Consider the following 26,877-nt stretch of genomic DNA (forward strand, 5'->3'; position numbering starts at 1 on the left):
ACATAATTTTCATATTGTTACTGTAAATGATATACAAAATAAGAGCTGTTTTCATCTTGTATATTCTGAAATTAATAAGCACTTACCTCAGTAACTTTCTGTTTAAGTTGTTCATTTTCTGACTGGTAGGTCAATATTTGACTTCTCAGTAAGGCTATCAGCTGTTTGTCATCAGTGTCACTGTCTTTACTGGACTTTTTACCTGAAGCAATAATTCAACAAATTATAAACTGTTATATGCAATTCTAATATCAAGTATGCACTTGGTTCAAGGTCAACCGCCATATTGTTTGAATCAAAGACTGAACTGTTGCCAAACCCTTTGGGTTACAGCATTGTCTTCCTGTCAACCAACAGCTGTTGATCTACAATCCAGTCTATAACTGTTTTGTTATACTGCCACCCCATTAACTGTTCCTGTAAGTATACTTGAAAGAAGTTTTATAGAAAAGAAATAAATAAACTGTTGACACAGAGATGTGTCTCGCCTATCGGCATAAAATTCAGGAAAAGACAATCTGATGGACAGCAACATTGCTTATTGATTCAGTCACTGGACTATGATCTAGTGGGCAGGGCCTGACAATGGTCGACAAACTGAGATGTACAGACAGTAATGTAACTTTATAGAAAAATATTGTTGTTTATTGTAAGTAGTTCCTATCAATATAACTTAAGCAGAAAATCTTAACATTGAAAATTGGAAATTAATTCAAAGTTACTGGACCATGTCCTAGGGGACAGGGCCTCAAAATAGTCATCAAACTGAATTGTACTGATAGTAATGCAACTTTATACAAAATATCATTGATCTATCACAAGTAGTTCTTATCAAGCTAACTTAAACAGAAAAACTGAACATTGAAAATTGCTATTTAATTAAAAGTCACTGGACCATGACCTAGGGGCAGGGCCTCAAAATAGTTATCAAACTGATATGAACTGATAGTATATCAACTTCATACAAAATATCATTGATCTATCACAAGTTAATCTTATCAATATAACTTAAGCAGAAAAACTTAACATTGAAGATTGGAAATTAATTAAAAGTCACTGGACCATGTCCTAGGGGGCAGGGCCTCAAAATAGTCGTCAACCAGATATGTACTGATAGCAATGCAATTTCATACAAAATATCATTGATCTATCACAAGTAGATCCTATCAAACTAACTTAAGCAGAAACTTAACATTGAAAATTGCTTATTAAATCAAAGTCACTGGACCATGACTTAGAGGGCAGGGCCTCTAAATAGTCGTCAAACTGATTGTATTGATAGTAATGCAACTTCATACCGAATATCAATAATCTATCACAAGTAGTTCCTATCAAACTAACTTAAGCAGAAAACTTCACAATTGTTGACACCGGAGCCGGAGCCGTTGTCGTTGCTGGAAAAGAAATCCCTATGCCTTGCTTTCCGCAACAGGCGAGACAAAAATTGTTGTAATAAAAAAATTAATTGTCTTGGTGCACAGATCTTAGTGCAGAACAAGACTAAGGGAGAAAGAAACATCCAAAATAACATGTGTCTTGACTAATAAATTCCCGAGGCACATAAGTATAATGGGAATTGATTGTCTTCTTGCGCATGTGTAAAACATGTAAGTGTAGGCATAGGAATTTTTGGCGCCAAAAAATTAGGTTGTAAAGCAACAGTTTTATATAGTTAATTCTAGCCTGTACTTCGTACTGTGAACATCATATTTTGTGAGTGCCGTTCATGCTATAGATGACTTAGAAAATAATGTTAAGCGTATCGTTAGCGAAGAAGTAAATAGATCGCAGAACGAATTTTTATCAAAGTTGGACAGTTTATTTACCTCTAAATTTCAAGTATATGATCAACAACAGAAAGAACGTTCAGACGCACAGTTCAACCGTAGTCATAATGATCTTTTATCAACAGACAGTTATAAATTCCAAAGGAAGAGTTGTAAAGATCAGTATAAGTTTAACCAGAAAGTGTCCGCTGCTTTGAAAGAAGCAGAAGCTGTTATAGAGCCACAAGATCCATCTTCCGCGAGGGCTAAACAGAAGATATCTGAAGGTATTGAACTTTTGAATTATCGGCAAAAATTGGTAAAGATGGCAGATTCTTCAGATTGTGGGTGGAAATTGGTGCAGGAGTATACTGCAAATCCTTTGGCGGATGATTCCGAGGACGACAGAAAGATATTTCGGGCACAAAACAGAGCTGAAAGGAAGATCAAAGCAGACAGAGTAAAGAGAAGATCCCACGCTGACCCTTATGTAAAACCAGCGAGTTCCAGTGGAGATCGACAGACGGTACCAAGGAAGCCTGGTGTGTGTTACAATTGTTACAAGCCTGGTTATTGGCAGAATGAGTGTCCTGAAAAGAAACGACCAAAGTCGACTAGCTTGCTGCTTGTATGTTTTCTGAGCTGCCGATTTTATTCAATAAATATGTACAAACATGTCACATCAATACACATTAAAACTGTGGCAATCATAATGACTTCTAATATCTTCTACTTATATCCAATTGTTTCGTGGCCGACCAGGAAAAACTACTTTTAGAAACCTATGTCCTTTTGTCAATGCCAGGCGAAACCCCAAGTGTTGGACCTCACTTGATATAAGAACGTTCAAAAGACATTAAAGAAAACATTTAAATGCAAAAAATCTCCTATCAGTCAAAAGACTGCGGCTATATGAAAATAATTTGAAGACAGAAATGAGTCTGAATAAACAAATCCGATTACGTTTGTATAGCCATACGACCTTATATATAACAAAAGATTTTATCCTAAATGCCAATTTGAACACACTTATATAAAAAAAAACAACAGATTTCAAACGTTCCTTAACGTACATGTTAAAAAATTTTATGTTCACTCAAGTAAAGCAGGGATAGAAATGACCATATATACACCTATCATTTAACACAATAATTTTTCCCGCCCAAAAAATTCATACCGAATATCAATGATCTATCACAAGTAGTTCCTATCAAACTAACTTAAGCAGAAAACTTCACAATTGTTGACACCGGAGCAGAAGCCGTCATCGTCGCTGGAAAAGCAATCCCTATGCCTCACTTTACGCAACAGGCGAGACAAAAATTGTTGTAATAAAAAAATTAATTGTCTTGGTGCACAGATCTTAGTGCAGAACAAGACTAAGGGAGAAAGAAACATCCAAAATAACATGTGTCTTGACTGTCCTATTCCATGAGGCAGTCAACAGATCAGACCATTTTCTATAGTATTTTGAAAACTGTAAAAACAATCAAAATATCAAATATTTACATATTGTATTCATTAAGATAAAATATTATAAAAGCATCAGTATATATTTGATGCATAAGATAACTAAATGTAATATATATTATTAATGCAATCTATATACAATAGAAACTGCTCAAGTAATGCATATGTTTATTATCATAGTAGTTTGTATTCTATTCTGAAGTACACAATAAATTTACCTCTCTTTAAGGAACCAAACAGATCTTCTTCACTGTCATTCCAATGATCTGTCTCAATACCATCATCTGTACTCTGTAACACAGTATTAAAACATTTAGTATGATAATCAAATAAATTTGATATCTTTCTGTCAAACTGTATCTGAGTGTCAAATCAACTGTTTTTAACTACAACAGTTAAAAAGTTTATGGATAACAGGATCATTAAAAATGTACGGCTTTATTTTACTCACTAATTATACCCTGGTTTAATATTTTTAACTCTATTTTGCAGTTAATACATGAATCAATCAAATTGTTAAAAAAGTATTCAACAAACAGACTATAAACAATGTTTCACACAGTGTGACATAACCAGATGATGTGTTAAGCCATATATAAAAAAAATATTTTTTGTTGCTGAGAAAAATTTGACAGAAATGTGTTACAGACAGAAACACTGACAGATTGACAGAGGTAAACCATAATTACCCCCCCCCCCCCCCCCCCCCACAAACACACACACACCCCATATAGGTGTATAATAATAAGTTTCTGGAACCTGTGGTTTTAATTTTGCATAAAAACCATTTGTGTGCAATATTAAATAATATCATGCCATTGGGGATAAATGAAATCCAAAGCACTGTTTAAACAATAAATAATATTAATTCAAAATTATAATCAACAAAAAATATGATTGAGATGAATTTATTCTCTCTAACCTCTGTACGAGTATTACTTATAGACAATGATATTCTCCACTATCCTCTGTAAGAGTATTACTTATAGACAATGATATTCTCCACTAGCCTCTGTAAGAGTATTACTTATAGACAATGATATTCTCTACTAACCTCTGTAAAAGTATTACTTATAGACAATGATATTCTCCATTAACCTCTGTAAGAGTATCACTTATAGACAATGATATTTTCCACTAGCCTCTGTAAGAGTATCAGTTATAGACAATGATATTCTCTACTAACCTCTGTAAAAGTATTACTTATAGACAATGATATTCTCCATTAACCTCTGTAAGAGTATCACTTATAGACAATGATATTTTCCACTAGCCTCTGTAAGAGTATCAGTTATAGACAATGATATTCTCCACTAACCTCTGTAAGAGTATTACTTATAGACACAGATATTCTCCACTAACCTCTGTCAGAGAATTACTTATAGACAATGATATTCTCCACTAACCTCTGTAAGAGTATCACTTATAGACAATGATATTCTCCACTAACCTCTGTAAGAGTATCACTTATAGACAAAGATATTCTCCACTAACCTCTGTCAGAGTATCACTTATAGACAAAGATATTCTCCACTAACCTCTGTCAGAGAATTACTTAGACAATGATATTCTCCACTAACCTCTGTAAGAGTATCACTTATAGACAAAGATATTCTCCACTAACCTCTGTCAGAGAATTACTTATAGACAATGATATTCTCCACTAACCTCTGTAAGAGTATCACTTATAGACAAAGATATTCTCCACTAACCTCTGTAAGAGTATCACTTATAGACAATGATATTCTCTAATAACCTCTGTAAGAGTATCACTTATAGACAAAGATATTCTCCACTAACCTCTGTAAGAGTATCACTTATAGACAAAGATATTCTCCACTAACCTCTGTAAGAGTATCACTTATAGACAATGATATTCTCCACTAACCTCTGTCAGAGTATTACTTATAGACAATGATATTCTCCACTAACCTCTGTAAGAGTTATACTTATAGACAATGATATTCTCCACTAACCTCCCTAAGAGTATTACTTATAGACAATGATATTCTCCACTAACCTCTGTCAGAGTATTACTTATAGACAATGATATTCTCTACTAACCTCCCTAAGAGTATTACTTATAGACAATGATATTCTCCACTAACCTCTGTCAGAGTATTACTTATAGACAATGATATTCTCTACTAACCTCTGTAAGAGTATCACTTATAGACACAGATATTCTCCACTAACCTCTGTCAGAGTATTACTTATATACAATGATATTCTCCACTAACCTCTGTCAGAGTATTACTTATAGACAATGATATTCTCCACTAACCTCTGTAAGAGTTATACTTATAGACAATGATATTCTCCACTAACCTCCCTAAGAGTATTACTTATAGACAATGATATTCTCTACTAACCTCTGTCAGAGTATTACTTATAGACAATGATATTCTCCACTAACCTCTGTAAGAGTATCACTTATAGACAATGATATTCTCTACTAACCTCTGTCAGAGAATTACTTATAGACAATGATATTCTCCACTAACCTCTGTAAGAGTATCACTTATAGACAATGATATTCTCCACTAACCTCTGTAAGAGTATCACTTATAGACAAAGATATTCTCCACTAACCTCTGTCAGAGTATCACTTATAGACAAAAATATTTACCACTAACCTCTGTCAGAGAATTACTTATAGACAATGATATTCTCCACTAACCTCTGTAAGAGTATCACTTATAGACAAAGATATTCTCCACTAACCTCTGTCAGAGAATTACTTATAGACAATGATATTCTCCACTAACCTCTGTAAGAGTATCACTTATAGACAAAGATATTCTCCACTAACCTCTGTAAGAGTATCACTTATAGACAATGATATTCTCTAATAACCTCTGTAAGAGTATCACTTATAGACACAGATATTCTCCACTAACCTCTGTCAGAGTATTACTTATATACAATGATATTCTCCATTAACCTCTGTAAGAGTTATACTTATAGACAATGACATTCTCCACTAACCTCCCTAAGAGTATTACTTATAGACAATGATATTCTCCACTAACCTCTGTCAGAGTATTACTTATAGACAATGATATTCTCTACTAACCTCTGTCAGAGTATTACTTATAGACAATGATATTCTCCACTAACCTCTGTAAGAGTATCACTTATAGACAATGATATTCTCTACTAACCTCTGTAAGAGTATTACTTATAGACAATGATATTCTCCACTAACCTCTGTCAGAGTATTACTTATAGACAATGATATTCTCTACTAACCTCTGTCAGAGTATTACTTATAGACAATGATATTCTCTACTAACCTCTGTCAGAGTATTACTTATAGACAATGATATTCTCCACTAACCTCTGTAAGAGTATCACTTATAGACAATGATATTCTCTACTAACCTCTGTAAGAGTATTACTCATAGACAATGATATTCTCCACTAACCTCTGTAAGAGTATCACTTATAGACAATGATATTCTCCACTAACCTCTGTAAGAGTATCACTTATAGACAATGATATTCTCTACTAACCTCTGTAAGAGTATTACTTATAGACAATGATATTCTCCACTAACCTCTGTCAGAGTATTACTTATAGACAATGATATTCTCTACTAACCTCTGTCAGAGTATTACTTATAGACAATGATATTCTCTACTAACCTCTGTCAGAGTATTACTTATAGACAATGATATTCTCCACTAACCTCTGTAAGAGTATCACTTATAGACAATGATATTCTCTACTAACCTCTGTAAGAGTATTACTTATAGACAATGATATTCTCCACTAACCTCTGTAAGAGTATCACTTATAGACAATGATATTCTCCACTAACCTCTGTAAGAGTATCACTTATAGACAATGATATTCTCTACTAACCTCTGTAAGAGTATTACTTATAGACAATGACTGGGAATTTTGTTGAAGAGTTTCAACTTTCTTCATCTCTGTTTCTAAACTTTCTGTTAATTCTTTCATCTGAAAGGAGAAGACCAATCGTATTAACTACCTGATTATTGCTCCAATTACACATTCATATTTTTTCATTTGTATCAACAGTATGAAGGCATATACCTCAGGACATTTTTGTAGTATAGTGAAAGCTATTAACTTCAACTGAAATTTGTGTAGATTTACAGTATTCATGAAAAAATCAAGTCTCCATCTGTCAACTCCAGTTCAAATTGTACAAGTCACTGGTTCTGTGGAATTTTTTGATAAAATGTTTAACTTCTAGATTTATAACTTTTATTTCTTCCAAATTAATTCACTGTTAGGGCCTTGGTGGTTGAGTTGTCTACAGTGATTAATAGCATGTTTACAATGAGGTTATGAGTTGGACTCTGGTTTTAATTGACAGGATTGTCAGATTTCCTGCAGAAGATCAATGGTTTTCTCCAGTTTCATCAACCAGTAAAAACTTTCTGCCATGATATAGAAAATTAATTGAAAATGGTGTTAAACACAATAAATCAATCAATCAATGACAATTTATTCTGACAATGAAAAACAGATTACAAAAAACTTAAAAATATTTCAAGCATAGCCCCATTGTAGTTAAATTATGAATGGTATCTACCAACCTTCAGTTCATGTTCTTGAGTTTCTTTTGATTTCTGTAAGGAAATGAAAATAACATTCTATTATAAGGCAAAATTAAATATATTCTAATTTTTTCAACAAATTTAATTCCATTTTTTATTTATAAAATGAGTATAAATATCTGATAATGACATAAAGTATCAGTAATCTAATATATAAGCTATACTTTAAAATATTAACAGATCATTAATTGTCAGAATGCAAATAAAACATAGACCAAAGCATTCAAAGTGAGGTAAATTTTCACCTTAAAACCATATGCTTTCTTTCATAGAGCTTCTACTGTAATAAAAGAGAACCAAACTTTGTCTGATTAACATTCCATCAAAGGGTTGAGGTTTTACTTCCTTCTCAATGATCAGTTTAAAATAAAAGGGACCAATTCATAATGCCAAATCAAAGGAATCTTAATTATGTTCAACCTCAACAAATCATTTCCAGTTTATGAAAATCTTGAATAAGAAATCATGTGAGCAATTCTATACATACACGTATCTCAACAATAGAACATGTGTTGCTTACAAAACAAATTGGTATTTCTCTTACCTCTTTGAGTTGATTTTGTAGAGATGTGATGTTGTCTTGGTTTTTTATATTTTGTACTTCTCTTACCTCTTTGAGTTGAATTTGTAGAGATGTAATGTTGTCTTGGTTTTTTATATTTTGGATTCTCAGTTTATGTAATTCCTCATTCAGCTGATCATTTTCCTCTTCTAATTCCTACAGAAGTTATAATATCTTAGTTAAATCATATATGAGCAGTAAAATACATATAATCATCTCTGAACTAAGTAAGATCTAAGACTCTTTCAATAAGCCTAACATATTTTCTTCAATATATCATTTAAGAATGTAAGCTGTTGAAATTTAAGAAAAAAGATTTTATAAATGCAGTCTATTTTAATAGATAATTTGAAAAATACACAAAACTTATGAGAAATACAGAAGGGTATATATGCTTGTTTTTTTATTGGCAAGCACTTTAACTTCTTATCTACCACAGGTACCTTTACAGTTCACTACTACACACTGCTGATTAGTTAGCTACTGCAGCTGAATTGTAGGTTAACTACCAGAGATAATTTGCAGTGAGAGAATTTTTCACTAATTGTTAAGGCTGTGTTATGAGTACTTTAATTAAATGTTTAATTAATCAGTATTTATTGTATATTAATTGAAAATTGAAACAAATACCAAATCAATTTCTTTCTTTTCCTTATCAAGCTTGAAAGCTACCGTAAATGGACGTAAAAAGTTTTCAAATTATTTGTCCATGTTTGGCTTCTTCATCCTTGGAAGACTCGCAATCTTGTTCTGACAAACTAAACTATCCCTTCCTATACTTCCAATTTTGCTTTCTAATTGCATAAATCCTTCAAATTCTTCACTTTCGCTATCCGATTTGAACAAAGAGGCCCATTCATCCGCCATTGTTTTAATCGCATTCCGAAGTTCGGAATTTCCGAACACGTGTAAAATTCATCATAATTAAATGTAAACACACACCTTTTATAGAAAAGGAATGTACGAGATGAAAGATTATTCATTTGTAAAACCGAATTATCATTGGTTCATTTCGGGATTCCCCAACAGTTTTGTCCAATCTAAAGGGTTTTAACAGTGGTATATTTTATGGAAATATCCGTCACCAGGATTGCGCATGTGTATGTTTACAGCGGATCTATCAGTCACTGCGAATACACACTTGATTATGGCAACAGATTTATCAGTCACTGCGGACAGAACGATGATAAAAACCGTGTATATATCCGTCAGTGGTAAATAAAGAGTTAAATATTAGATATTTTTACTGGCAAATATTGTCCCTGGATTTGTCATACATATGTATGAAAATGTAGTAGAAATAATACAAATTTGAAAATATTTTTGTCAGTATTTGTATTTGAAAGTATGTTCTTAAATGTCATTAAGAAATATTGGCATTGATGGTTTTAAAAATGTATGGTTTATGCATTACCTTTCAAAAAGCCAGAAAATTCTATGAAGATAATTGAATACTGCAGCAGGAAACATTCCTAATGATGTATTTGTATTCTTAATGTGTTACTTCATATATTTGGAAAATGTCAGTTTCTAGATATGTTCGATTTTATCTTTTCAAATCAAGATAATGTTTTCTGTTTGAAGCACTTTAAAAATGCATAATTTTATTCATTTAGTTCATTCTTTTTACTGTTTTTTTTCTGTTGTTGTCAAAATTTCAAAGCTTCACAAAAAACAAAGAATTCCAATATTAATAAGAAAGATCTTTGAAAAGAGCATTATTATAACATATTAATAGTTCATCTACTTCACAAAAATAATTAATAATTAAAGTAAAAAAATAACAAGCTATTTAAAAATAGATCTCACAGAATGCACACCTCATAAACAGAGATAGATTACAGAGCATGCAATGATGAACTTTAAATATCGATAAAACACAAATGATAAACTGCATAAATATTAAATTTATGTGAATTTGTTACACATTTATAAGAAATTAATAAAACTTATTGTTAGATCATGCTTAGAAGTTAAAATTAGGGTAACCAATGCCCATCTTATTCTACCTATATATAACAATGGGTTATTATATTCCTATAGAAAAATGAACTCATGTTTTGGCAAATGATATAAGCTTCAAAATATTTTTTCTGTTGAGTATATAACTTATTGCATTCTATCAGCAGGGCTATATATAGCATCAGCAAGTAACATTCATATCACATGTTGTCTCTTTACCTAAATTTCCCCCAAATCTGTCTAAATATACTCCCTTATCAGGAATTTCATTATCCTCAGTTGATCTGTACTTTTCCCTTTTGTAAGTGGTACTTTTCAATATATTCCATGAATACCTTATATGAAAATTCTGAAATTCAGGAGGTACTTATCAGTAGCATAATATCAGGCCATTCATTAGAAGGTACCCTGTACTTTTACTCTCATATGATACTGATAGGAACTGCCTGAATTTAGGAATTTTCATATACGGTATTCATGGAATATATTGAAAAGTACCAGTCAATATGAAAGATAATAAAACCCCAGAAGGCTGCCTTATTAATCACAATTCATATGGATCTTATGATGTAATTATTATCTAATCATTAGTAACCAATTTAACACCCCCAGCCAATGAAATGATTTATAACTGATATCATGATGTGTAATAGTGTGCTAAAACTCAATTAAAGGGAGACAACTGAGTGCAACATGTGATGACTTTTATATAGCCACTCCCTCTTACCTTTGAAGGTACACCAGCCTTTAGAAAACATTAATAATGATTTTGTACAACCTATCATGCATTATTTATTAGATGATAATCGCCTTTGATCTTAAGTGTTTAACTGCTCTTGATTTAAATTTGTTAGATATACCTTTATATGTTACACAAAATTTGTTTATGAATCTCTTTTCTCAATCACCTTTTTAAAAACTGTAGTTTAATTATAAACATTACTTTTCTCTTATTTGGATTTTTTTCATTTCATGATATTCAATTTTCGAAACATTAAGTCAAGTTAAGCACATAGACAGAAAGTCTTCCATAAAGCTATTAATTTTATGAATAAAACATGCTGCATAATAAATTCTTAGGTTGAACAGTATAATAATCTTCATATGACTGAACTTTTAATAGAAGGTCTTTCTTTTGGTAGGAATCTACCATACACATGTTTTACCTTATAAGCTTGAAGTGCTCTCTGGTCTACAGCTGGCTGGCTAGAGGTTTTCTGTGCTGCCTGAAGATAAACAAACGAGTAAAATTAAATTGAAAAGGAGATGAAATTTAATAAATTTGTTATATTGTTGCTTTCCTACCATGGCAACATGCAGATGTTTCAAATAAAAGTCTAAATGTCAATATTAATCCTTTCTTTCAAACATTATATATAGAATATTATTTTACTTTTTCAATATCACACCCATACCAACTCTAATCACAGAGATGATATTGGTTGAAGGTTTATATCGGTGTGTGATATTGATTTTATTTATCATATACACTTTATCAGATACCTAAAATAGATGTTTTTTTTATGAGACATGATGTAACACAGATTAGGGGTTTGATAAAGGCTGTGCAACTATGAATGATATGAATGTCATCAAAGATGGCTGATACAGGGTGATTGTCATTGTTTGTATTACACATTTGTCACTGTTTGTATTACACATCAAAGATGGCTGATACAGAGTGATTGTCATTGTTTGTATTACACATCAAAGATGGCTGATACAGGGTGATTGTCACTGTTTGTATTACACATTTGTCACTGTTTGTATTACACATCAAAGATGGCTGATACAGAGTGATTGTCATTGTTTGTATTACACATCAAAGATGGCTGATACAGAGTGATTGTCACTGTTTGTATTACACATCAAAGATGGCTGATACAGAGTGATTGTCACTGTTTGTATTACACATCAAAGATGGCTGATACAGGGTGATTGTCACTGTTTGTATTACACATCAAAGATGGCTGATACAGAGTGATTGTCATTGTTTGTATTACACATCAAAGATGGCTGATACAGAGTGATTGTCACTGTTTGTATTACACATCAAAGATGGCTGATACAGAGTGATTGTCACTGTTTGTATTACACATCAAAGATGGCTGATACAGGGTGATTGTCATTGTTTGTATTACACATCAAAGATGGCTGATACAGAGTGATTGTCATTGTTTGTATTACACATCAAAGATGGCTGATACAGGGTGATTGTCATTGTTTGTATTACACATCAAAGATGGCTGATACAGAGTGATTGTCATTGTTTGTATTACACATTTGTCACTGTTTGTATTACACATCAAAGATGGCTGATACAGAGTGATTGTCATTGTTTGTATTACACATTTGTCACTGTTTGTATTACACATCAAAGATGGCTGATACAGAGTGATTGTCACTGTTTGTATTACACATTTGTCACTGTTTGTATTACACATCAAAGATGGCTGATACAGAGTGATTGTCATTGTTTGTATTACACATCAAAGATGGCTGATACAGGGTGATTGTCATTGTTTGTATTACACATCAAAGATGGCTGATACAGAGTGATTGTCATTGTTTGTATTACACATCAAAGATGGCTGATACAGAGTGATTGTCATTGTTTGTATTACACATCAAAGATGGCTGATACAGGGTGATTGTCATTGTAGTATTACACATCAAAGATGGCTGATACAGAGTGATTGTCATTGTTTGTATTACACATCAAAGATGGCTGATACAGGGTGATTGTCATTGTTTGTATTACACATCAAAGATGGCTGATACAGGGTGATTGTCACTGTTTGTATTACACATCAAAGATGGCTGATACAGAGTGATTGTCACTGTTTGTATTACACATCAAAGATGGCTGATACAGGGTGATTGTCACTGTTTGTATTACACATTTGTCACTGTTTGTATTACACATCAAAGATGGCTGATACAGGGTGATTGTCACTGTTTGTATTACACATCAAAGATGGCTGATACAGGGTGATTGTCACTGTTTGTATTACACATTTGTCACTGTTTGTATTACACATCAAAGATGGCTGATACAGGGTGATTGTCACTGTTGTATTACACATCAAAGATGGCTGATACAGAGTGATTGTCACTGTTTGTATTACACATCAAAGATGGCTGATACAGAGTGATTGTCATTGTTTGTATTACACATCAAAGATGGCTGATACAGGGTGATTGTCACTGTTTGTATTACACATCAAAGATGGCTGATACAGAGTGATTGTCATTGTTTGTATTACACATCAAAGATGGCTGATACAGGGTGATTGTCACTGTTTGTATTACACATTTGTCACTGTTTGTATTACACATTTGTCACTGTTTGTATTACACATCAAAGATGGCTGATACAGGGTGATTGTCACTGTTGTATTACACATCAAAGATGGCTGCTACAGGGTGATTGTCACTGTTTGTATTACACATCAAAGATGGCTGATACAGGGTGATTGTCACTGTTTGTATTACACATAAAATTTACTATATAAAGTATATAACAAATTGAAATATAATGAACAAAGTTAACTTATGTTCAAACTTGAACAAGATGTTTGACCAAAGAGACTGTATACCTGCTGAAGAGTTCCTTCTTTCCTCTGAGGTCCAGGTGATGGAGATGTATCAGCAACAAAATTAGCCACTATATCAACCTACAATATTAAGAGTTATCTTCAAATATTATTTGTAATAAAACACTTTGAATGTTAAGATTTGTAACTCTGCTTGGTATGTTTATCTATTAAATGTGCTATCTTTAATTATTTTGTCTGAACTAATGTGTTGTAAACATAACATAAAATGAAGTTTCATAATAGTCAAAAGAATAATATGCTGTTTTTTGTGATATTACATATCCAACATGCTTGTTTCCTTGTGAAATGGTGGGATTTTTATATAAAACACATTTGTATTCTTCATACACATAAATAAATGTGTGGACACAGATGATGCCCCCACTTGCATATCATATAGTTATAAAGGGACATAACTGAAGAACGGTAAAAGTGACGCTACCCAAATTTGAACTTGATCTGAGTTTTGTGGTAATAAGCATTGTGTGTAAGTCTCATAACATTTGGTTGAGGCTAACTTAAGTAGAGAACAGAAACTAAAAATTTAGCAATTTTTCTATTTATAAACATGCATAACTCTAGAACGGTTGTGTATAAGTTTTATAACATTTGGTTGAGACAAACTAAAGTTAGAGAACAGAAATGAAAAATTCAGCAATTTTTATGTTTATAAAGGGACATTATTCAAGAATGGTAAAAGTGTTGCCACCAAATTTCGTACTTAATCTATATTATGTAGTAATTAGCATTGTGTATAAGTTTCATAACATTTGGTTGAGGCAAACTAAAGTTAGAAAACAGAAACAAAAAAATTGTACTTGATCTTAGTTTTTGTGGTAATGAATATTGTGTATAGGTTTCATAATGTTTGGTTGGGGCAAACTTAAGTTACAGAATGGAAACTAAAAATTTTGCAATCTTTTGATTTATAAAGGGGCATAACTCAATAATGGTTAAAGTGACACTATCCAAATTCAACTTGATCTGTGTTTTATCAGTGGAAGTCAAAATTAAACATTGCATTGTATAAAGCATTGATTGTAGTTGATTCAACTATATCATGGACAAAGGAAGATCACTCCCATTTTAAAAATTACTTGATATTTAGAAGAAAATAAAAATTTTGCAATTTTTCCATTTCTAAAGAGGCATAACTCTAGAACAGTTAAAGTGACACCACCAAAATTCAAACTTGATCTGTGTTTTGTGATAATAAGCATTGTGTATAAGTTTCATAACATTTGGTTGAGGCAAACTAAAATTAGAGAACAGAAACGAAAAATTCAGCAATTTTTCCATTTGTAAAGGGGCATAACTTTAGAACAGTTAAAATAACGCCACCAAAATTCAAACTTGATCTGTGTTTTGTGGTAATAGGCATTGTGTATAAGTTTCATAACATTTGGTTGAGGCAAACTAAAGTAAGAGAACAGAAACAAAAAATTCAGCAATTTTTCCATTTGTAAAGGGGCATAACTCTAGAACATTAAAAGTGACGCCACCAAAATTCAAACTTGATCTGTGTTTTGTGGTAATAAGCATTGTGTATAAGTTTCATAACATTTGGTTGAGGCAAACTAAAGTTAAAGAACGGAATTGATAAATTCAACAATTTTCCATTTGTAAAGGGGCATAACTCTAAAACGGTAAAAGTGACGCCACCAAAATTCAAACTTGATCTGTGTTTTGTGGTAATAAGCATTGTGTATAAGTTTCATAACATTTGGTTGAGGCAAACTAAAGTTAGAGGACGGAAACCAATTTTGGGACGTACGTTCATACGTACGGACGGACAAGGGTAAATCTTAATGCCCCCTTCCGCTATGGCGGGGGCATAAAAACAAGCGAAACTGCGAGCTACTGCTCACTGATGATACCCCCGCCCAATTATTTCTGTAAACAGGAAGTTGTTGAGTGATGAATCTGAAAACGCATCACACGGTATACTGACTTATATAAACCCTGAAACCAAATTTCAGAAATCCTTGTATTGTAGTTCCCAAGAAAAAGGCGACGAAAAATATTCATGGGATGGAAGGACGGACTGACAGATGGACTGACGGATGGACGGACAGAGGTAAAACAGTATACCCCCACTTTTTTAAAGCGGGGTATAAAAAAAAATTTGATCAGAATTGAAAACACACAGGAAAATTTTTTTCAAGAGTCTATTTCATATTCTATTTTTTGAGGGGTATTGTTGTGTCTAATAAAGGGCAAATAACATATCGCACTCTGGGTTCAAAAGGTTTCAGAAACTTATTTACTGATAAGACAGTTCTTGACTGTAAATAACTTTATAAGGGTTTAAAAAGCCTTTTGCCTATCTTGTGGTCCTAGAGAGAATATAAAATACTGGGATTTCTAAGGTCAAATAACCTATTCATATCCTGGGTTCTTAAAAGTTTTAGATAGCCCATAATCTAATGAACTTTTCTGTTAGAAGTAATATGGAGACCAAGGTTTATTGGAGATTTTAACAGGGGTTGCAATGTTAGCATAAAATTGACACCCTGAGCATAAGAAATGGGTTAAAGTATTACCCTTGATTAAATCTTAAATACAGACTTATCAATGATGAACTCCAGCTTCCTTCATAATACAAATTCAATGGTGATGACAAGTATATGTACCTTATGTTTTATTGGAATTAAAACAATACCAGTACCAGTACAATACCAGTACAATACCAGTACCAGTACAATACCAGTACCAGTACAATACCAGTACCAGTACAATACCAGTACCAGTACAATACCAGTACCAGTACAATACCAGTACTTTGTTTACAGAGCAAAGAAGAGATTAATATAGGAATAACAAATTACCTGATCAGCCTCTGGCATCTCTGAGGTATCTGCTCCACCTTCAGCACCTTTTATGTCTTTTTTTTTCCTGTCCACTAAAATGCAAAATTCATTTTTCCAATCACTTAAAGTTTCACATTACAAGAGATAGTAAAACATATACTGTTTAAAATGATAAATTAATGATTCTTCAGTGGGTCATTGACACTGAAAGGCATTCACGGCCAAAATTTTTTAAATAACTTTTTTTTAGGGACACTACTATCATATTCTAAGAATTTATCTATTTATACCAGTAAAACAATTCATACTTTTTTTTAAGAGTTTTCAATGTCTTAAGTAAATAATCATAACTTTTTTTCTTTAAAATATATTTATTTGAAAAAAAATTCTAAATAATAAGATTGACAAAAACGTACATGTAGTACCAGGAACATCCCATGTTGCTATGGTAGGTGCTTTGATAAATACTTCCTGTATGTCTTTATGTTTCTCTTCCATAGCATGTTGTAATGCTGTGAAACCTTTAGAAAAATAAGACCATTACAACAAGTAAAACTGTGAGCTACTGCTCACTGATGATACCCCTGCTGCAACTAGATAATTTTAATAGTATAAAAATATGTAAGTGTTCGGTAAACAGGAAGTTGTTGAGTGATAAATCTGAAAACGCATCACACGGTATAGCTGACTTATATAAACCCTGAAACCAAATTTCAGAAATCCTTATGATGTAGTTCCTGAGAAAGATGTGACAAAAAATATTCATGGGACGGATGGACGGACAGACGGACAGACAGAGGTAAAACAGTATACCCCACTTTTTTAAAGCGGGGGTATAATTAGTTATCAGATATAGTGAGGGAATTTTTATCAAATATGACAAAACCATAGAATACACAAGGTGATGTTTATTGCACTGTTTTGAGAAGTGATTTTTGTATGTTTCTTTACATAATTTATTAGCAAAAAATGAAGATCATACTTTTTTGTTTCTTATTTTCAATCTACCATATTTTTCACACTTAGTGTATCTCTTATACATGTTTATGATGTGAAGTTGTTTTTTACGTAATTTGATTGGATTCAGTTTTAATTATCTCACATTTAACCTTCTGAAACTTTTGATGCATGTTTTATGTTAATATTCAATTGAAGAGTAAAACATAATGATGTGGACCTCAACTCAGGATATATAATAAAAATTGTTATATAGTTATCACCAAAAGACTCACCTCTGACATCAGTGAGATCTCGATTAGCACCTTTTTTAAGTAGCAGTTCACAAACTTCCTTGCGGCCTCGATTTGCTGCACCCATCAATGGAGTCCTAAAATATAATTTTCAATGTAGACATAATTTTTCATGAATATCCTTTTTAAGGTAGTTCAGGTGTCTTCCGGTTACACTTGGGTTATAAAATAGCAGAAAACAAGCAGCTAGATCATAAATGAAATGTGCAAATTTTGAGAGAAGAATGTCATTCATTTGTTAGACTCTTTGTCTGAATGAAAAAGATTATAATTTTTATCATAATTTTGCAACTGTTTTTTACAATTACAGAACATTTTTTGTTTGATTCAACTCTTTCATCTTTGCCATATAAATAATGGATATAACTCAGATAATGTAGCTTTTATACTGGAATGTATTATGAATTTACCTATTTTGTTTTGTAGCAAGAAAACAAGTCCTGTGACCCTATTTTTTCTTTTCGTATTGTGAAAGCCCATTATCAGAGCTATCTTCTCATATCTTATCTTAAAATTCTATGTTTTAGTTTTCTTTCTATCACAAAATTGTGTTTTCCATGAATAATCTATACAAAATCTGACATTTTGCACAATCTGTAGGTTGATAACAAAAAAGAAGCCCTATGACACATGCTCTTTATTATATATTTGAGAAAGCCATGATATAAACTACATTTTGGCAAATTGTCAAGTATTTTAATTTTAAGAGCTATATTTGCTTTTTTGTAAGGTGTATTTTTCAATGTTTTTTCCGTCCATTTTTTCAAATATATGAAAATGCAAACTTAAGTTGTTTATTATAGATCTGTGCACTTATCTGATAACAACCTTACCTACTTCAAATTGATTTTTTTTCAACTCTTTTAGACACATTGGATTATTTCTACTCAATTTTACACTTACATTTGATTATTTTCTATGCTGTTGATGTTGGCTTCTTTGTCTAAGAGATCTTTACATATTTCTACTTGTCCTGATAAAGCAGCGAAAAATAGGGGAGTTCTCCCAGTCTGTAAATAAATAAAAATATAACAGTCAAAATTACGGGAGTTCACCAATTCTGTACATACATAATAAAAAACAAAATTACAAAATTGGGAAGTTCTCCCTGTCTGTAAATAAATAATAAAACAGAGGGGAGTTCTACTAGTCTGGAAAATAAACTGGACATAGCTAACAAATTGATATTCCCACTCCAAGCAAGGGTCATGTTTTTAAGAAACCCAAAATATAATAAGGCTAAAAAAATGAAACAATAGATTAATAATAGAATTACACAATACAGACTCTATTCAAGAAATGTATTGATAGTTTTCAGAGGAGTTGATGATACAAAATATAACATTCATTCTAATAAATAGGTCTTTGATTTTCTTTGGGAATCCTTAAATATTCCGATAAAAAAATTTAAAAAAGCTGCACAATGGCATTTGGAAAGATAGATTCTGCTAATGTATGGAATCTAAGTCAGCAGTTTAAAGTAGGGATAACTTTTTTTGTTGCTTTGTGAATTTTTTACACAAACAATAAATAACCTTATAACAATCTTTCCAGGTAATTATTTCATTGTTTGAAAAAATGGAATTTTTCATTGCAATAATAAAAGTTTTTTTTTTTTTTTTTCATGTATGGTAATTTATTTGGATTTTTTACTTGATTTTTTGTTGCACAGTTTTCAAAAGCCACAATGACATATAACAAACCTGATCTCCCAATGAAACGTCTGCACCATTAGCCAATAAAACTTGAACACATTCATGGTAGCACCCCATACATGCATGGTGTAAAGCTGTAAGCTGTTGCCCATCCTTCAAATTCATTTCTGCTCCAGCCTGACAATTATAAATCAACATAAATACAACAAACAAATTTAAAAAGCAATGTCAGAAATGCAAACTCATACTGTCACATTTGCAAGAATGAAACAGAAATTGTCATCTTCTTCTGAGTTATAATTTACCATTGAGAAGATTCATCACAGATATTCTATAAAAAAAAACTTGCTTTTCAAAATTAAAGAGTAAAACTCATCCGGATTGGTCTTTGTGTCTTTATCAACTACTAGACACCTCATGGACATTTCTATTGACAAAAGGCAAACATGTATATTTTTCTATGTCGTTAAGGAACTATGAAATTTTTGCATAAACTGTGATGTAACATGTTTTTTCAAGAGCAGAATTGAATGGCAAGGGAGATAACAAAAAATTGATATACAAAAAAAGGTAAGAGGACCCGTTATTTTTGGGAATGAAAAGTATTTGTAACATCAAAATCATTTTTATTTTTAACTAAGTTACATTGGGAAAAAAATTCATTTTAAGAAGTGTTGTAAACAGTCAAGGGTCTAACTTAAATAAGTTATTAAAGAAAAATAACATACATTTGTTATTGAGGGCTAAAAAATCAAAAATCTGTGATAACATATGTATGTTACATGTTTCAAAGGGGCATTATACATCCTTTATTTTGTTAAATTGTGTACTAGTTCTATTGATATTATAATTGTCTTTATGTATATTAAACTTTAGAAAGATATAACAGCCCATAGTTTGCCAATCATGCATAACACACCCATGTTATTACAGAAAAAATATGCCTGTAATAACTAAAGGGTGTTATTACAGCTTCTCTACATTTCTTCAAAGCCTTTTCTCCTACATATATCACAATGTATTTTAATTTATTGTAATAAATAATGATAAGAGCATGTAATGAGGTTCTGCGCAAGCTTCCTAGTCATTCCCAAGTGTCTCATGTAATAAGTTAAATGCCTGTAATAACTAAGCCTTGTTATTACAGCTAAGTTATCACTTAAAAGCCTTGTCTCATTGATTTACCATGGTTGATCAAAAATGTATTAATTGAATTGGAAAATTAGTTTTCAAGGTTATGTATTAAGTTACTGCGCAAGTTTCAAGAATTCCCAAGTGCCCACTGAAAACAAAAATGTTTATGGTACATTTAACTGATAACAAACATATGTTACTACAGATTAAGAGAAAGTGTCTGTAATAACACATGTATGTTATTTTTCTCTAATAACTTATTCAAGTTACAGCCTTGACTGGTAAAATTGTGTTTTTTTTTGTCTATAGTTAAAGACTTAATTATTTTTTCAGTTATCGTTTGCTACATTGTTTTCTGATAACTTTACTGGTTTTATTCCATTCTTGTCTAGATCTACTGAAAACAAGTCTAAAATAGATCAGTAACATTTTCTGAAGGAGTACGGTACATAGTTTTGTTGGCAAAAAGTTTCAACCTTTGTAACACATTACATTTGCAAACTGTGATCATTGTCAAGTATAAACAAACCAGGACGTTTGCAATAGTTGTAATATTTATAGAAAAATATCATAACCTTGAAAATTTACTCAACATCTTAATAAAATAATCTTCAATCTTAGACAATCAAGTAACTAGTTCTCACCTTAATTAATCTATCTACAATTTTTACATGACCTGATCCACAAGCTAGCTGTAATGCTGTTGAACCTATAAATAGTAAACGGAATATAGAACTAAATATCATGTGTTAAATATAGCATCCCTTTAGTTTTCTATGTTGTGCTTTGTGTACTGTTGTTTGTCTGTTGGTCTTTTTTTTTAGCCATGACGTTGTCAGTTTATTTCGAATTATGAGTTTGAATGTCCTTTTTTTCCCCACCCTAAATAATCTGATATACAAAATTGTTTTACATGTCATGTCTAGGCCTTTTATCTTCATCTATACAGTTTGTGTTTTGCTCATATTTGAAGGCTGTATGGTAAAATAATGGGTTAATTTCCCTTAGTCTACATAACAGAAGAATCAGTGCTTATGAAAACCCTACAACTTGAAAGGCTACAAGTATTCCTTAATTTCATTTGAAACTGTAAACAAGTTATTAGCAACATGTATGTAGTGTTAACATAAGCCATGTAACATATATTTATCATAGTAAAGAGTTTGTTATCAATAAAGTAAGCCAAACTCTTAATGTCATCTCAAATTTATTTAACATATGTTTTATGTAGTATTGATTCCATCTTTTAGCCAAATCCTTAGTTCAGTTTATTAATTATAACACAATATAAAGAACATCTATGTACTTTTTAATCTCTATTTATCTTTTGTAATTTCAATATTATCATTTTAATTAACTATGTAATACAACCAGTGGAAATTATGAGTTTCCCATCTGAGCTCAGATACAATTTGTTTTATAGAAAAATATCTGTACTCCTTAGATACAAGACTATTTTTTTGGAAAAAGCATTACAAAAGTTTTTATCCTGTAACGACAAATCAGCTAGCCAAATGCATAATAGTCTAAACCAACCAAGTCTCTGTAAAGTGAATAACGAGTGATTATAACTTACCCTGGATTGTGAGACAATTTACATGTGACTGTAACTTACCCAGTACCCTGGATTGTGAGACAACTTACATATGATTGTAACTTACCCTGGATTGTGTGACAATTTACATGTGATTGTAACTAACCCTGGATTGTGTGACAACTTACATGTGATTGTAACTTACCCTGGATTGTGAGACAATTTACATGTGATTGTAACTTACCCAGTTCCCTGGATTGTGTGACAATTTACATGTGATTGTAACTAACCCTGGATTGTGTGACAATTTACATGTGATTGTAACTTACCCTGGATTGTGTGACAATTTACATCTGATTGTCACTTACCCTGGATTGTGTGACAATTTACATCTGATTGTCACTTACCCTGGATTGTGAGACAATTTACATGTGATTGTAACTTACCCTGGATTGTGTGACAATTTACATCTGATTGTCACTTACCCTGGATTGTGTGACAATTTACATCTGATTGTCACTTACCCTGGATTGTGAGACAATTTACATGTGATTGTAACTTACCCTGGATTGTGTGACAATTTACATGTGATTGTAACTTACCCTGGATTGTGAGACAATTTACATGTGATTGTAACTTACCCTGGATTGTGTGACAACTTACATGTGATTGTAACTTACCCAGTACCCTGGATTGTGAGACAATTCACATGTGATTGTAACTTACCCAGTACCCTGGATTGAGTGACAATTTACATGTGATTGTAACTTACCCTGGATTGTGTGACAATTTACATGTGATTGTAACTTACCCTGGATTGTGAGACAATTTACATCAGCACCATATTCTAGCAACTTTTCTATTATAGCTAAATGTCCATATCTACTGGCAACATGAAATCTACATAAAACAAAATTAACACTGTTCTTCAGTGTGTAAAGTGATACAGGATTGCTCCATCAAAATAAACAATGGAAACTCTTTTTTTTTATTTCAAGTAGTTAGAGACTTAGTCATAACATGTTATTAAATATAAATGCATCAATATGCAAAATCTGCTTGTACCTGTAGTTCTACAGAACCAAGTATGTATAAATGGAACAGATTTTGGAAATCCAAGAGATCCTTAACAGTCATTTTACTGTTTACAACACTTTTAAAAACTAGACACACTTTCTTTTAAACATGTAAGAGTTTACATTACTTTTAAATATTGACTGAATTAATTTTTTATAAAAAATTCTTGAAATGTAGTAGTTGTATTCAACAGATATAAGCTGATAACCCATAAACACAAGCAAAAGCCAACTTTTTTTATCAAAACATATTTAGACAAGATTAGCACAATCTCTAACTCTTTATTATCTCCTTGTAATCCATATCTTCAGAATTTATTTCCCTATAAGTTTGTTGTTGTTTGGTAAAGGTTGTCTGTCTTGTGACAAATCATTCTTTTTCTTTTTTTCAAAATGAATGATTTAAATGCAGAGAAATAAACTGTAATGAATACTAATCATATACAGCATGAACATTCTTTATCCCTCATTCCCTGTCTATATGAAATACAAGTACAAGAATAGTGTCTTGTACGGGATCTGGCAATATTTAGGACTTGGTAAGTGCATTACACATTGAAGGTAAAATAGGTGATTACCCAATGAAAATATGTTACAGCTAATGTACATCATAAGATGTTCTGTCCATAAGGTATACAGTTTGTCCTTCTTATGTGTTCTTTCCCTTTCCAACATATTCAAATATCGGAGACAAAGTCTGATATTGAAAAATGGATTATTTTCTTTCAAAATGTATGAACTTTCTAAACACATATACATGACTGGCATAACTTTAGGTAGGGAAATATCTAATGAATATTATCTCCACAAAACCAACACAGGTCAGTTTCTACTTACATAGAAAATCCATGTATACCAAGTTTAGTTGGGTTAATGGTTTTCTTCTGAAGGATGGCCTCCACTTTACTAATATCTCCATTTTCTACAGCTTTTAGTATCTTATCATCTCCTTTGTTCCATTCTGATAACTGAAAATATATATTAAATTGCAACTGTAATCAAATATTTAAAAACAGTACCTTAAAATGTATCTTCCAATAACAGCAGTATGCTGTAAAAACTTTGTAAAACTTTATTTCAACAAGATATCTGATATATATATATATATATTTAAACCATTCAAATTGGTCACATTAACTTTTACTTAATCAAAAATAAAAATTCCACACACCACATATTTTATGTACATGTACAATAGAATGAGGTAATGTGTATCACTGATGTACATGTACAATAGAATGTCGTAATGTGTATCATTATGTTACTGTACATGTACAATAGATTGAGGTCATGTGTATCATTGATGTACATTTACAATAGAATGAGGTCATGTGTATCATTGATGTACATGTACAATAGATTGAGGTCATGTGTATCATTGATGTACATGTACAATAGAATGTCGTAATGTGTATCATTATGTTACTGTACATGTACAATAGATTGAGGTCATGTGTATCATTGATGTACATTTACAATAGAATGAGGTCATGTGTATCATTGATGTACATGTACAATAGAATGTCGTAATGTGTATCATTATGTTACTGTACATGTACAATAGATTGAGGTCATGTGTATCATTGATGTACATTTACAATAGAATGAGGTCATGTGTATCATTGATGTACATGTACAATAGATTGAGGTCATGTGTATCATTGATGTACATTTACAATAGAATGAGGTCATGTGTATCATTGATGTACATGTACAATAGATTGAGGTCATGTGTATCATTGGTGTACATTTACAATAGAATGAGGTCATGTGTATCATTGATGTACATGTACAATAGATTGAGGTCATGTGTATCATTGATGTACATTTACAATAGAATGAGGTCATGTGTATCATTGATGTACATGTACAATAGAATGAGGTCATGTGTATCATTGATGTACATGTACAATAGAATGAGGTCATGTGTATCATTGATGTACATTGTATAACCCATATCTCCTTTTCTTCATTTCTGACAGCTTATAAAATCATGTTATCAACAGGTTAATAAGGCAGCAAGATAAAAGCTACCTTACTCTTTAGGAACAATCATTTCATCTCATACTTACATCAGTTGTACTCTTCCCAAACTTTTTAAACAAACTGAACTTCTTCATTCGACTCTTAGACATTTTGATGCCTTTTTTGTTACACCTCTGGACTGTTCATTCTAAATCATCATACATGTATCTGAAATTGAAAAAAATAACCTCTTCAGAACTTGTCATTCTGACGTATCATACATCTAAAATCAGCATTCCTCATTCTGAATTATCCAATGTTAAATTGATAAGTAAATCCTCAGGATTATTCATTCTTAATTAAATTTCAGTAAAAGAGTGACTTTTTCCAATTCAGGCAATTAAATCATACAGCATTTCACCATGTATTCTGTCTAATATTATAGTTTGAGCTAAAAGGAATGAATGTTTTGTTTTTTAAAATCTAGTTCAATATATACAAGGTCTACTGATTGTGTACATGATGTGTATTGATTGTGCATGTGTCAGTATGTATTACTTGTGGTCAATATTGACATGTGACAACAGTTTGGATACTATCTTTACAAGGAATGTCAGATAAGGACAAATGGCCAGTAAACTGTTTCAGCCTTCATTAACAATACCATACAAAGCAATGTAAACATACTGCATTAAGTATGCTAAAGAATGGCTAAATTACCACTCATTTCTATATATCATGAAATTGTACGAACTTCAATATTAAAGAATTTATCACTCTATCCTTATGAGAAAATAAAATAGCAGTAAATTAATAGGAATAATAGATTTTAAAAATATTTAGACATTGATCAAATATCAAACTTCCTACCTTTTCAGGGAAATAATATAAAATACATATCAATCCTGTCATATTTCATAAAAACATTTGCTCTCAAAATCACAAACTGAATTTTGTATATATATGTCATAAAACAGTATTAATTCACAATCTTAGATCAAAGTGAAAAAAAATTAAAGCTCAAGCAATCATTAAAATTTAATGCTACACAATTCAAGAGGAAATCTATATTCCACTGGTTTTATTTTTCATTTTTTCACAAGTTGTTACCATATGTGTTACAATATAATCTAAAGGTAACATCAATATAATCTAAAGGTAACATCAATATAATCTAAAGGTAACATCAAGGGAAGCATTTGTAAACTCCCAATAAAATACAATATAATGTTGAAATAAAAAAAATTAAGAACTAAAAGAAACCTTCCATATCTTTCGTAAATTTTCTATTTTGGTTAATATTAACTTTTGTTTCCTCAAAGAAATATGTAGCAACAATCCATGATTATCAAAGTACCCTGCCAGCTTTATTCTGCTGTGTAAGGTTTTTGTATAATGTTAAGAATCTTGAGAAGGATAAATCACTGTTCCCTTATGTACATCCAGCACAAATCTTTTTTACAAATGCCATGTGTATAATAATTGACTTTTTTCTATCTGA

At 31.5% G+C, this 26,877-nt stretch overlaps 1 protein-coding gene across 2 annotated transcripts in view; it reads right to left on the reverse strand.

The window, feature by feature from the left end:
* LOC127732950 (ankyrin repeat domain-containing protein 24-like) overlaps positions 1-25,604 on the reverse strand; it is a 39,920-nt gene extending 14,316 nt beyond the window's left edge. The window contains exons 1-17 of one of the 2 annotated variants that reach the window (XM_052242170.1): positions 25,484-25,604; positions 24,249-24,379; positions 23,147-23,235; positions 21,446-21,510; positions 19,716-19,844; positions 18,916-19,022; positions 17,995-18,089; positions 17,179-17,283; positions 16,781-16,854; positions 13,953-14,030; positions 11,520-11,579; positions 11,081-11,098; positions 8,440-8,547; positions 7,809-7,841; positions 7,105-7,203; positions 3,455-3,527; positions 87-202 (exon numbers count right to left, since the gene is read on the reverse strand). In XM_052242170.1, the coding sequence (XP_052098130.1) occupies positions 87-202; positions 3,455-3,527; positions 7,105-7,203; positions 7,809-7,841; positions 8,440-8,547; positions 11,081-11,098; positions 11,520-11,579; positions 13,953-14,030; positions 16,781-16,854; positions 17,179-17,283; positions 17,995-18,089; positions 18,916-19,022; positions 19,716-19,844; positions 21,446-21,510; positions 23,147-23,235; positions 24,249-24,379; positions 25,484-25,546 (1,443 nt within the window). In that variant the 5' untranslated portion in view covers positions 25,547-25,604. The remainder of the gene's footprint in view (positions 1-86; positions 203-3,454; positions 3,528-7,104; positions 7,204-7,808; positions 7,842-8,439; positions 8,548-11,080; positions 11,099-11,519; positions 11,580-13,952; positions 14,031-16,780; positions 16,855-17,178; positions 17,284-17,994; positions 18,090-18,915; positions 19,023-19,715; positions 19,845-21,445; positions 21,511-23,146; positions 23,236-24,248; positions 24,380-25,483) is intronic. The other variant, XM_052242172.1, reaches the window with a different exon arrangement.
* Between the last annotated feature and the right edge of the window lie 1,273 nt (positions 25,605-26,877).

Source organism: Mytilus californianus, unplaced genomic scaffold, assembly GCF_021869535.1.
Source record: "Mytilus californianus isolate M0D057914Y unplaced genomic scaffold, xbMytCali1.0.p SCAF_3, whole genome shotgun sequence".
Classification (NCBI taxonomy): Eukaryota; Metazoa; Mollusca; class Bivalvia; order Mytilida; family Mytilidae; genus Mytilus; species Mytilus californianus.